Source organism: Ursus americanus, chromosome 26 (genome assembly GCF_024610735.1).
Source record: "Ursus americanus isolate L20-20 chromosome 26, mUrsAme1.1.p, whole genome shotgun sequence".
Classification (NCBI taxonomy): domain Eukaryota; kingdom Metazoa; phylum Chordata; class Mammalia; order Carnivora; family Ursidae; genus Ursus; species Ursus americanus.
In genome coordinates this window covers 18,545,013-18,558,182 of record NC_142152.1, presented here as the reverse complement: position 1 = coordinate 18,558,182, position 13,170 = coordinate 18,545,013, and the positions used below count along the sequence as shown (strand labels likewise).

Sequence of the window (13,170 nt, the reverse complement as noted above, 5' to 3'; positions counted from 1 at the left end):
CAGGATTGGGCAGCAGGGATGATGGGTGAAGTGGGCAAGCACTCACTAGACCCCAGGCGCCAACATGCCAGGCCTGGTCATGGATGGGGGGACAGTCTTCACGCACACAGGGCTCAGTGATGGGGGGGCGGTCCTCCGAGGAGCACGCTGTGGCATGGAGCAGAGACCCCTCATCGCTCTGGCAAGTGACACTCCGCCTCCGGACCCCAGCACCACAGCTGACAGAGCACTGCAAGGACCAGGCTGTCGGCCGGAGCTGGTCCTTGCCCGGAGGAGCCTAGCCAGGTCAGACAGCTGGAGGCCCACCTGCCTGGCAGGGAGGGCGGACGATACCCTACGGCCCATGTTCGGCTCCCAGGCTCAGAGAGGCTGAGCCACTCTTCTGAGGTCACATAGCCTATGCCACACCTGCTGACGCCAAGCTTAGGGACATTTTCCACATTCCCTTGTTCAAGGCTGGAACATATGTAGGTGCTGGAAGCAGTGACCCACAGCCCTGGACAGTGTCAGCTCCCCCCTCACCCCCAAGCAAGGTGCCCAGCTGCAGCTTCGTGCCAAGACAAAGCCTTTCCCGCCCTGCCTGGGATCCTGGCCCCAGCCTTGGCAACAGCTTCCAAGACGACCTAGCAGGTCACTTTACCTCCCAGGATCTATTTCCCCAGTTCAGGCCAAGCCTCCCAGGCCAGCTCCGCCGCACCCCCGCCCATAGACCCGGCACCTGATTTCCTCCTCCCCCGCCCCAGCCCAATCGTGGAGGGGCCTCACCTCTCCCCAGGGCTCTGCACTCCAGGCCGCGCAGCGCTGCAGGCTGCAAGCCCGCGTGGTGGGGGGCTTCCCAGGCAGGCCTGCACACTCCGCCCCCTCAGCGGCTTCCTGGACGCCAGCCCCATCAGACGAGACGCAGTAGACAGAGCGGGATTGGGAGCCACCGCCGCATGAGGCTGAGCAGGGCGACCAGGGCCCCGTCTGCCAGCTGGCGGGGAGCAGGAACCCGGTAAGGCTGGCCCAGCAGCAGGGGCCAGAGTCCAGGCCCAAGGGAGCACCAGCTGTCACACACAGGAGTGGACTGGGGATCCCCCAACCTGGCCCATCCTAACACCTGGGCCTGTACAGGTGGGGGGCAGAAAGCTCTGCATAAAAGGCCAAGCCCCCCCAGCTCTGCTTGCCATCTCTCGCCACAGAGGACTGGTCCCTACAACACAGAGCCTGGCTGCCCCCCTCTTAGCTTTCCTATCCCCACCTGTGTCCCCTGTTCTCCTTCTCACCAGGTCCCCTGTCATCCCAGCCAGACTCCATTGCCTCTGTATCTGAGCTTAGTTGGGGGCATCTCCCAGAGGAGCCATGCTCACCCACGTGTGGAGTGGCCCTGAGGCACCGGAGGAACAGACAGCCCCAGCTGCACCCTGCAAAGCCAAGCCTGCCACCACCCTGCAAGGCCCACTGCCACCAAGGCCGTGAGGGCGGAAGGACGGCACCAGCCCCGCGGGGAGGCTGCGGCCTGCAGATTACCTGCCCCCGGATGCACGCTGGGCCCCAGCAAGGTGCCACGCTCTGGGCCGGTACAGATAAGAGGTCCTTCATGCGTGAACAAAGGCACTGCTGATGCCCACCGGCCCTCTGACCCAGTCCCTGGCCCACTTCTTGGCATCCTTCGAGCCACGTTCCTTGCCGGCTTGGACAGGGCCTCCAGTGCCCTCCCCCACTCTCCCACCATCAGCCTGGACATTGGGCACTGTGTAGGCACACACAGGTGGACAGAATAGCCCCGGATCTCACGCTTATGCCCCCCTCCACTGCTTCCCCCAGTGACAGCTGCCTCCTCCCCCCTCCGCCACAGCTGTAGGGAGCCCTGGACACCCAACTGTTTGCTCAACACCTAGAGTAGCCTCGAGACTCCACTGCCTTCCCACCCAAGCACTTGGGCCCCACCATGGGGGGAGGGGCTGCAAGGGCCTCACCGCTTGGTCTGCGGGCAAGGGTGAGTGCTGCAGGGGCGGCGGTCAGCCGGCCGCAGCTGAGGCTGGCACATGTGGTCGGGGTAGACCTCGTTGTCAGTGGTGCAGAACACTGGGCGGGACTGGTGACCTGCAGAGGCCCGGCCATCGAGGGCAGGTGGTCAGTCAGCAGTCACCCGATGCATTCTCGGGCTGGGCACTATTCTGCACACATCCCAAGCGTCGTCTTGATTAAGCCTCAAATGACTCCCCAGGATAAGTGCCATCATCATCCCCCAATTTACAGAGGAGGAAACTGAGGCTTGAGGGGTGTTATCTGGGGTGTTGGGGCCCCGCTCTGACAGCTGGTCATCCGCTCCCGGCCGGGCCTCTGCTGCACACAGAATCAGGTCTCCTCGGAGATACCAGCACCTCGGGAAAGCCACCGCTGGTTCTCTCAGCTTGGGGGTGGGGGCTGGGGCTGGGGGCGGTACATGGAGTCCCCCAGCCCTGGGTTTCCCCCACGTGCCCCCACAACATGCAGATGGCTCACCTCCACCGCACTCGGCGCTGCAGTCACTCCACGAGCCGTGGCTCCAGCGGAAGCCGGGCCGGGGGCTGCCCAGGGGCAGGTGGTACTCGTAGCGCACGCCCGGGTTGGGCTCCTGGCTGAGGAGCTGGGCGGGAGGGTCCTCGCTGAGGCCTGCCCCCCCCGGGACCCTCCCCCTCGGCCTCCGGGGTACTGGGCGCCCCTCACCTCGATGACCAGGGGCTCGGAGGTGGGGCCGCGAGCGAGAAGCCGCTCGGGCGCCAGGTCCCCCTCGGCCCCGCGCTCGTAGTGCAGGACGGTGCTGGCCACGGGCAGGGCCCAGGCGCCCCCGATGGTCCAGTGCCCGTTGAGGTAGTACTCGCCCCGCACGCTCTTCACCGCTGTGCAGGGGTGAGCGACCGGTCAGCTGCCGCGGAGGGACCCGCTGTCCCGCCACGGCCCAGAATGCCCCAGCCCGCACTCACCCAGGAAATTCCTGCTGGCCGACGCCTCCTCCACGCGGATGCTGGTGGCCCCCGTGGGAATTATGAGGATCTGGTTGTAGCCTGCGGGGGCAGAGACACTCTGAGACCACCCACGCCCCTGGCAGCACAGTCAGGGTCAGGGACCGGCAAGCAGGACACAGGCAGGGGTGTGCTGCTTGGGGAGGGGTCCTCCAGAAGGGGGAAGCAGCTTTAGGAGGGCGGGAAGGGTGGACAGGCTGGGGCACCCGCACTGACTGGGAAGGGGGAGGGGACAGCTGGGGACTAGGGGGAAGGGGTGAGGAGGGGCACCCTGCCGGCAGTGTGAGCTTACACTGGGTACCTGGGCAGAGGGCCTTACTAGCCGGAGCCCACAGGCTCCTGTGAAAGGCTTTGACCTCCACCCTGAGGCATGACCTGAGTGCCAGATCAGACCCCCTCTGGGCCCCCAGGGTGACTCAGCTGGAACGGAAGACAGGCAAGGAAGGGCCAGGCGACAAACCCTCGCCTCAACTGCCTGTGCCCCCCTCCCCCAGGACCCCCACCTCTGCTGAGGTCATTGGCATCAAAGGTGCCCTTGACGGGATAGCAGGTCGTGCCGTCACCCCCACACTGCAGACATTTGTCCTCCTCCTTTGAGGAGTCGAGGTTGTGGTCACAGCCGACGACCTACCAAGCAGAGATGAGGAGAGAAAAGACACCAGAAGGTGTCACAGACACAGCAGGATTTGAACCCGGGTCGACGCTCACATCAGGGAGGAGGCAGGAGCTATTCATCAGCCACTGAGGCCGAGTGAACACTGGGTCTGGCCTGTGGCTGACGGTCTACCTCTCCCATCAGCTTGGCACCCGTCTCCCCTTCTCTGGCAACAATACCTCATTTTCCTTTGGGGGCCCCCTCTCTCCCAGTTTGGATAGAGCTCCCAACAGTGGGTGGGGCAAATCAGTGGGTTCCATGCCCTGCTCCGAGAGAGCGGTTCACGGGACGTCCCCAGCCAAGACAAATCCGAGGCAACCCCGGGTCGCTGGGACTCCTGGGAAGTGGGCGCCCTTTCCAGCCGGAGCTGGAAGCTGCTTGTGGCCATGTGCACACCTCACAGGATCCCCGTGCGGACCCAGAGGAGAGTAAAGCCAAGAGGCGAGGAGACAGTCCAGTCCCTGCAGCCAGCCAGCCCATCCCTCAGTGGCTTTCTTCCCCTTTGCCAGTTAGCGGGGTTTCTGTGACTTGCCACCCAGAGGGTTGCTTCTACTGCGGTGCCCGTTTCCAAAGGGCAAAAGGAGGAAGGTCGCAGGGCATCTGTGATGCAAAGACACCTAAGAGCTGGTCGTGAGAAGACATCGAGCTGGTGAGAGCCACCGGCCCTGCTGGTGCAGGGGAGGGAGACACGGTGAAATAAGCCCCAGGCCAGCCCCCAGGTGGGGGGGCTCACCCGGCAGCTGCCATCCACACAGACGTCCCGCGTGCCAGGCTCACAGGGCGTCCCATCCTCGACAGCCTCCCTGTGCTTGAAGTAGAAGTTCTCCCCCTTGGGAATGCAGTTCAGCTCGCACTTGTTCGGGGCTGAGGTGGACAAAGGGGAGAGCTGAGATCCCGAGCAAGCTGCAAGTCCTATCCTGGGCACAGAGAAGCATGGGGGCTGGGGGGGGGGGGAGAACGTCCTTGAATGGGCTCCCCCAGACAGTCAGAATCCCACCCCACCCCCATGGGAAGTGACATAAACAAAACTACGGCCTCTCTGGGGATCAAGTAGAAGAAAAATCCCAGGACCAGGAAAAAGCTAGTCCCTTATAAACAAGTGTTAACAATCCACTCCTCTATGTCAACTACTACCAGCCCACTATGCATGTGGGCTACGCCGTGAAGTACGGGGACTTACAATAACACGGGGAGACGCTTCTCCCACACATTGTGGAATGGGGCTACGTAACAGTTACAAATATATAAGTGTATATCGAGAAAATAACGTGAAAAGGACTAGAATGGAATGCTAGACCAAATCCTATGAAATATGTGGGGTCAAGTTCATTTAGGAGTTTTAATTTTTATAGCCATCTAAATATTATAAGCACGTTGTTTAAACAGCCAAAAGTGGGGCGCCTGGGCGGCTCAGTTGTTAGGCGTCTGCCTTGGGTTCACAGTGTGATCCTGGTGTTATGGGATCGAGCCCCACATGGGGCTCCTCCACTGGGAACCTGCTTCTTCCTCTCCCACTCCCCCTGCTTGTGTTCCCTCTCTCGCTGTCAAATAAATAAATAAAATCTTAAAAAATAAAATAAAATAAAAAATAAACAGCCAAAAGTGCTAATAGGAATGCAGTCACCTCCAGCACAGAGAAGGCACCCCCCGCCCCGTGACCCTTTCCTCTGTGGTCTGGTTTTTCTATATGGGTATATTTAGGGCACTTGTGTGGTGCAGTCCATTGAGCAGCCAAACCTTGATCTCAGCTCAGGTCGTGATCTCGGGTTGTGGGATCAAGCTCCACCCTGGGCATGGAGTCGGCTTGGGATTCTCCCTCTCCCTCTCCCCCTGCTTGCATTCCCGCTCTCTCACCCTCTCTCTCTCTCATGTGTTTTTTTCTTAAATTATAATGCTCTAAAAATTACCCACCCTCCTCAAAGCCACTCAGAGTACGCCGTTGGGCCCTAGAGATCCCGAGTGAATGCGCTCTTGCCATACCAAACCCCTTTCAGGCCCCACCTGCAGTTGGCCCAAACCTGGCCCAGCCCTACCAGCACCCCTCCTCCCCACGGCCTGTGGGCATCAGGAGGACCTCTGTGCACCATGAGGAATGCTTCCGGAGCAGGTCAAGCAAAGCAGGGTGCAAAGCAATGGCACAGACATGGCCTGTAGGCTTTGTTTGAAAATGTATAAAGGGAAAGAAGGATGGAGAGACCTCAAAACGAGCCCCCCCCCACTGTGTTGCTGTGAGCACTGCTGGGAGTCCTGAGAGTTTTTAAATGCATTTGACAGAGCATCTATCATATTGTGGTAAGCACTGTGCAATGGAAAATCAGTGTACAGAAGAGATCCGGAACAATGTACAGAAGAGATCACAGGACGAGGCAGGGTGCAGCTGCGGGGGTGCGGGCACTGGGACCTCCACTCACCTCCGTAGTAGGGCAGCCACTTGTACCGCCTTCCCTGGAAGTCCTGGCTGTCGAACTGGGAGCACTGCTCAGCCCGGAAGTCCCTGGCGCCGGCTGGGCACCTCTGCAGGGGCCAGTGGGGAAGGGAGGGGCAGGTGGGGCCTCCATGGGGGTCCGCCCACCCCACTGCACGTGGGGAGGCATGACCCATCCCCACCAACCACCTCCCCCTCACCCCAGAAGCGCAGGACCTGCGTGTAGGCCCCCAGGGCTCCTGAGCGCTCCCCTGCAGGGGCTTTGAGCTGCTTGAACTTGAGGGGAGGCTGTCATTTGGGTGGGAGGTGAGGAAGGGGCTTCCTGAAGCCCAGGCTGTGCACTTGCGGGAGGACACCCGGGGACTGGGAGGTCAGCCAGGTAGGGGGTCCCAGAAGCTGGCGTCCCCACTCCCTCAGGCTTTACCTCGGTATGGCAGGAGCGGTGGCTCCGGGCAGGGCCCACGCAGCTGGAACCCCCGTCTCTCCTGAGGATGACAGCACCGGGAAGACCCGAACCCCGTGAACCAACACCCCCCGCCAGGGCTCTCCTGCAGGCCACACTGGGCAGAGGAGGGCTGCCTGCACACAAAGACCCCTCAGGTAGGGATAATGAGACCCGAGTCTATACTTGGGAAAAACTAGACTCAGAAGTCTATCCTGGAGTTCCTCTAACTTGGGGCTACCTTGCCTCTTAGAGCAAATTTCCAGAGAAGACCCAAATTCTGCCTTTGGAGATAAAAGAAGAGGTAATACATACCCACCTGCTATTTACGGAGCATATGGTGCCTGGAATGAGAGCTCATGGCTCTTGCTCCACACACGAGGTTCTCAGGAATAGTGAGTTCAACCCACCGACAGGCAAAGAGTCACCCCCCCCCCGTTCTGTGCCTCAGCTATCAGAGTGCAGGGCACATAGTAGGTGCCAGATACCTCACTTAAAGTGGGAGACGTCTATACGTAACAAAGAGGCCAAGGAAGAGAAACTGCACGGGTTAGGAATTGAAGATGGCACATTCGTTCACCAAGAATTTACAGCACCTGCCACAGGCCAGACACAGCATTCGGAGCTAGTGACTGGGCGGGGGGGGGGGGGCAGGCCTGGCTCAAGCTCCCCTGAAATAAGGCTCATTGTTGAAATCAGAGTGTAGCAGGGAACGACTTGATTTCAAGTACTCCATCCATGCTGCTCCCACCACAAACCCACAGCTCGGAGGGTTCTGCCAGAGCAGCTGGCCAGGCCCAGCGGACCCCTGACCAGCCTGCTGGCCCCGCCCAGCCCCCCCTACCTCTGGGAGAAGCAGGGGCGCTCCCGGAAGCTGATGCCCACTCCGCAGGTCCGGCTGCAGGGGCTCCAGGGGCCCCAGGGGCCCCAGGTGTCACTCTGCCGCCTCACCTTGGGAGCCTGGAGGAAAAGACGCACTCAGAAGTGGAGTCGGCACTCAGAGCCCCCTGGGGTTCACCAGAGGGCCACTGCCTAAAAACATTCCCCTACCTCACCTCGGGAGCCCGGGGTTCCCTCTCCCTGAGCAAACGCCAGGCGCCCCAAACACTCCTTCACAGAATTAGCCAGCTTTCACGTAGGGGGCTGAGAGCCTTACAAATGCGCCCTTGCCTCCAGTACCCAGCACCCGCCAGGCCGATAGCCACTGGGGGGGGGTACCAGCGGGCAGGAGGGAGGGAGCCACCTGCTAGATCCCCTCCCGCTGTCTCTCCGAGGAAAGAAAGCACACTTGGCGTCAGCCACGGGCGGCACAGGCACGTTTTCTTCTCGGTAATTACCCAAACCATGAGCTGCTGGTGGGGAGCTGGAAGGAGCTAGTCCAGCCCACCCTCCCGCCGGCCTGCCCCCACCTGCTCCTGCTGCTCTCTGCCCCCAGCCCCTCCTCCTCTGACTACCCCCCTCAAGGCAACTCAGGGGCCCTCTTTCCTGCTGTGCTGTTCCCAGGGCCACACTGTGCAGGGGTAGGTGCGAGAGAGGGTGTGAGGGGTGGGAATGGAGGCAGAGGAAGCCACCCCTGACCAGCCTGGGGTTGATGGGTGGCGCCTGGGCCCAATGGCCAGGCTGCATCTGCACTTTATTCCTCCCTAAACCCTGTCCGCACTCAGAAAGGACCCTGTGGTGGCTCCACCCCACCCCCTGCTACCGCCAGAAACTGGAGGCAGCTGAGCCCTGGCCTGGGTGGAGGGGGCACAGGCGAGTTCACGGCCCCACCTGAGCTCACCTGCTGTGGGCAGGAGGCCAAGAAATGTTACTCAGGTGTTTCTAAGGCAGAAAGCACCTAAGAGGACCCAGGGCGTTTTGCACACCTTGACTCATTTCACCTGCAGAGTAACTTGAGGGTGAGTGTCATGCCCCCCAGTGAAAGGGAATCGAAGGCCTGATTTGCTTATGGTCATGCAGCAGTTAGGGAGGAGCTCTGGTTTCATCCTGGGGTCCTGGCACGACAGTGTCCACCTGAGCGGGGCCGTCATGGAGCCAGGCACCAGGGAAAGCCTGTGCCAGGGACCTCAACGACCACGGGGTGGCAGAGGTGACTGCTGGGAAGCTGGCAGGTGATGGAGAGGACATGAGAAAGGAGGGCTCTGGCCCACCTACCGCTCTGACTGTGGCCAGTGCTGGGTCGATGGGGCTTTGGAGGAGTGCCCACTGAGCACCACTGATGTCCCTCTCTGCCTGCCCCTGCAGCCCTTCTCATCCTTGACTCACACTCCACAGTGGTGGCATCTCCCTTGCTCTCCTTCCCCAAGGACAGCCTGCCTCACAGAGGGGTGGGCAGGGCTGTGGGGCTCCTGTTGTGAAGAGCTCTCCGGGGGCCCGATGGGACCTGGCTGCTTCTGTGCCCTCCATCCCGTCAATGCCAGGAGAAGCTTGGCAGGAGCAGCGTCCAAGAGGAAGCCCACCTCTGGGGACCCTCCCCTCCGCAGAGATGGGTCCTGCCTCCTAGAAGGTTTCTTGTATAACCTCAGGATCCAGGTTCGGTCTCCAGGGAGCCCCGTCCTTTGGGCCCCATTAACAAAACAGATACTCTGATCACTAGTTGGCTCCTATGTCCACTCTCCAAGTTTGCACTATAATGTGGTAACCGTTAGCTACCCGTGGCTATTTAGGTTAATTAAAATCAAATCAAACCACTTAATTCTTCAGTTGCAATCGCCATGTTTCATGGGCTCAGTGGCCACAGAACCAAGTGTTTGTAAGAACTGCACAGTTTTAGGACATTTTTTTTTATCATCTCAAAGTTCTACTGGCCATCCCTGCTCTAGCTAGAGCTAAATCCCCAGGGGGGCGGGGTCTAAGCACACACAGTCAAGCTGAGGCACAGCCCAATTTGGTCCCAGGCAGATGAAGGCATGGGCACTGCACCTTGGCTCGTGCCTTCACTGCCCCCTCCCCTTCTTCCACCTTGGAAAACGACCCCCGGGGGGGGGGGAGGGTCCCAGCATTAGGGGGCACCCAGCACCTTCTGAAGGAGGAGGGCGGTGGGAAGTTGCCAGTCCTGCACACTGCGCCTGCAGGGGGGAGGGCAGCTCCGGGTCCCTTGGTCAGGCCGCTTCAAGGCTGCACCCCTTTTTGAAAGAGCTGGGGGTCCCAGGGCTCGCCTTCTCCCCCCAGCTTCCCCTCTTCGGCCCTCTCCGCAGGTGGTCGACGCGGGGAGACGGGCTCCAGGCTGCGGCGGGGCGGCTGTCCCTCGTCCTAGGGTGTCCTCCCCGCTGAGGCACTTCCCCCACCCCCGCTCTCCAGCCGGGGGCCGGGCGGGGCGGGGCCGCACTCACCGCGGACGCGGGCGCCGGGGCCAGCAGCAGGGGCAGGAGCAGGAGCAGCCGCATGTCCGCCTGCGGGAGAGGCCGGCGCTGGAGCGGGCGGGGCGGGCCCGGGGCTCCGTCTGCGGTCCGGCGGGCGGGACGCGTCCCTCCCTCCCGGTTGCCCGCAGGGGACCGCAGAGACGCAGGCGGACGAGAGGGAAGGCTGCGGGGCTCCGTGGCTCTCACGTGGGGGAGAAAAGGCCCGTCTACTCCTGGCTTCTTAAACTTCAAGAGTACCTTCCTCCAGGATTTCAAAGGGGAAAAAGAGAGGGCAATAAAATACTTGCGGAGAGACAGGTTCGGAATCAGAGCAATCAGTCTCACGGGTTTTAACTTAGCACGAGATTCCTTTTTTAAAAGCCGTTATGCCAGTTGTTTTTAAAACTTATTTTTAAATTGATTTTATTTATTTATATGACAGAGAGACGGAGCACAAGCAGGGGGAGCGACAGGCAGAGGGAGAAGGAGAAGCAGGCTCCCCGCTGAGCTGGGAGCCCGATGCGAGGACCCCCAGGACCCCCAGGACCCCAGGATCATGACCTGAGCCGAAGGCAGACGCCCAGCCGACTGAGCCACCCAGGCTCCTGTATGTATGTATGTATATGTATATATATATAATTTTTTTTTTCCAAAGAAACTCTCCAAATGGGGCGGGCGCCGGGGTGGCTCAGTCGGTTAAGTGATTGCCTTCAGCTCAGGTCATGATCTCAGGGTCCTGGGATCGAGCACCGCATTGACCCCGCATGGGGCTCCTCTCTCCGCGGGGAGTCTGCTTCTCCCTCTCCCTCTGCCTGAAGCTCCCCCTGCTTGTTCTCTTTCTCTTTCAAATAAATAAAAAAAATATTTTTAAAAGATAAAATAAAAGCTTTAAAAAAAACTTTCCAAAGATGCTTTTAAAACTCAAATGCTTTAAAAACGTCAATTGTATCCTACTTTAAACCCAAGTCAGCATTTCTCTGCACAAGAAAAGCTCCACAAGTCGGTTCTGTAAGCAGTGTGTGTGTGGGGGGGGGGTGCGCGCACGCCCCTGTGCAGGCTGTGGCTGACTCAGCGGGAGTGTAGTGTGTGCACGAGTCCAGGGAAGTGTGTGAAGCATGTGCGTGTACACAGTGTATGTGTGTAGTGTGGCGTGAGTGTGCAAGCAGTGTGTGCTGTCCGTGCACAGTATGTGCATCTGTGCGTGTGTGTACATGTCACTATTGGAGAATGACATAAGCAATATGCGCCTTCAGTACAAAACATTAAACAAGTACTGACTTGCACGTTTAAATGTAAAAATCTGTAATTCTACCAGTGTCATAAATTTTTTTAAGTATAAAATGACCTCATTTTGCAAGGACAAAGCAGCATACGTTAGCCAAGTTCAGCAAAATGTCACCTGGCACATTTAGCGACGTACATGCTTCGTTAACTTAGCGCAAACAGTGATTCATTTAGTCATTATTTTCAGTCAAATCAGAGGTTCCTGGGGCTAGCAGGTGAGGGGGGGGGGTGGAGGGGTGAGGGGAGTACCGCCACCCCGACCGACCTCCGCTCTGCGCCCGCGCTCCTGTAATGCAGCGTGAGGGAGGGGAGGCCCGCATTTTAGGACTAATGACAAGACGAGCGACCAGGGATGGTTCTCTAAAGGACACCGCCTTTAGGGACGGAGGCGCGCAGAGCCAAGGGGGAGACTGAGGAAAGGACGGGAGGAAAGGCTGCACTTATAATTCCTACTAGGTTCTACCGCCACTGCGACAATTACACCAGATCAAGACTCACAGCGGCAATCCCAAGGTCCCCAAAGCCAGAAAGGTTATTTCAATTCACTTGGGAGAAAAACAGAAACAAGACACCGTCCGACTCCAGGGCCAGCCTTGGGTATCGGGCACCGGACTACTCTGCGGGGTTCCCCCAGCTGCCCGAGGGCCCGGCCCTCTGCGCCCACCGGCCGGCCGTGTGGGCTCCTTTCACGTCGTGTCTCCGAGGAACGCGGCGGGGCCTGATCAGGGCTGAAGCGGCGGCCCGGGGGCTCCGCGGCCCAGCCGGTCTGCGCCTCCTCGCGGGGGCTGGCCCAGGACCCGTGCCCGGGGTCCCTGCGCGCCGGGAGCCGCCTCCCCGCACGCCCCTGGCGGACACCCGGACGTCCGAGGCCGGAGCGACGCCCTTCCCCGTCGCCCCCTTCTCAGCAATCTTCCCGGCTTCGGTCGCGAGGAGGCGCCCGCGGCCCGCCCTCGCAGCTCGGGAACCGTCCCCGCGCCCCTCCACCAGCCGGGATCGCGCCGGGTGCAGCCCCCGAAGGCGAGAAGGTGCGCCTCCCACGCGGGGCGCCGGGGCGACCCGCACGTGCTGGCCCTGGCAGCGCCTCCGGGAGGGGCGCGCTCGGTCTGCGGAGCCCGGTGCCTGGGCGGCGCGGGAACGGCGTCCCACCCAGCCAAGGTCCGAGGGGGCGGGTGGCGTGGGCGCGGGGCCGCGGGTCGCATCCGGCTGCCCAGCACGAGTCCCCGTGGCTGCCCACGTCTCCTGCCCGCCGGTGACCTCCCAGTCCCGCCCGAGGGCGCGCGGTGCCTAGCGGCGACCTGGCGGACAGAGCCGGAGGCGGGGTCTCCTCCGGGATCCCCCACTTCCTCCGACGCGGCTCTGCCCGCGGGCCGGGCGGGGCGCGTTCCTGCGGCGGCCCCGGGCTGACCCGCCCCTGCCGCCCGGTCCCTGTCCCTCCGCTTTCCTACCTGTCTCCGGGCGCGCAGGTTCCGCAGTGCCGCTCCGTCGGTGCCCGCCCTGGGAGTGGGAGGTCGGCCTGGCGGCGCGGAACGCCTGTGGAGGTTGGACTTTCTCTCGCTGCCGCTGGAGGGCTTCCTCCCCGCCCCATCTCCCCCCACCCGGCCCTGCAGACACCCGTCCCCAATCCCAGTGGAGCGGCCCCCACAGTGACGGGTGCCGCATCCCCCTGGGTCCGTGCCATGGCTTGGCTTGACCTCCATTCTGTGTTTCCTCTCTTGGGCGGGCACCAGGCACCACCCCGTCCCATTTCCTCTGTGCCTAAAGCCACCCATCTCTGCACCATCCCCCCTCCCTGCCCATCTCAGAGCACACGTCCGGGGGTCTGCTCCTCTTCCACCCTTGAATTCTATATAGGCAGACCTCACTCTATTCTGCCTTCCTGGGGTTGTTTGGGGGTTAGGGGGGGGATTCCAATCTGCTTTATTCCGCTTTGCAGATAAATTGCATTTTTTACAAACTGAAGGTTTGTGGCAACCCGGCCTGGAGCAAGCCTGTGGGCATCCATTTTTCCAACAGCATTTGTTCACTTCGGGTCTCTG

The 13,170-nt window shown here is 60.9% G+C and overlaps 1 protein-coding gene across 4 annotated transcripts in view; it reads right to left on the bottom strand.

Moving 5' to 3' along the window:
- Window positions 1-12,725, bottom strand: part of PAPLN (papilin, proteoglycan like sulfated glycoprotein) — a 31,854-nt gene extending 19,129 nt beyond the window's left edge. For 3 of the 4 annotated variants that reach the window (XR_015721814.1, XM_087856100.1, XM_087856101.1), the window contains exons 1-13: window positions 12,580-12,725; window positions 9,842-10,108; window positions 7,354-7,469; window positions 6,492-6,552; window positions 6,054-6,156; window positions 4,376-4,506; window positions 3,491-3,614; window positions 2,949-3,029; window positions 2,692-2,864; window positions 2,488-2,611; window positions 1,959-2,085; window positions 766-973; window positions 47-229 (exon numbers count right to left, since the gene is read on the bottom strand). Coding sequence is in view for 3 of the 4 variants with exons in the window: in XM_087856100.1 (XP_087712226.1) it covers window positions 47-229; window positions 766-973; window positions 1,959-2,085; window positions 2,488-2,611; window positions 2,692-2,864; window positions 2,949-3,029; window positions 3,491-3,614; window positions 4,376-4,506; window positions 6,054-6,156; window positions 6,492-6,552; window positions 7,354-7,469; window positions 9,842-9,895 (1,485 nt within the window). In the remaining variant the exon portion in view is untranslated. The remainder of the gene's footprint in view (window positions 1-46; window positions 230-765; window positions 974-1,958; window positions 2,086-2,487; window positions 2,612-2,691; window positions 2,865-2,948; window positions 3,030-3,490; window positions 3,615-4,375; window positions 4,507-6,053; window positions 6,157-6,491; window positions 6,553-7,353; window positions 7,470-9,841; window positions 10,109-12,579) is intronic. The other variant, XM_087856099.1, reaches the window with a different exon arrangement.
- Between the last annotated feature and the right edge of the window lie 445 nt (window positions 12,726-13,170).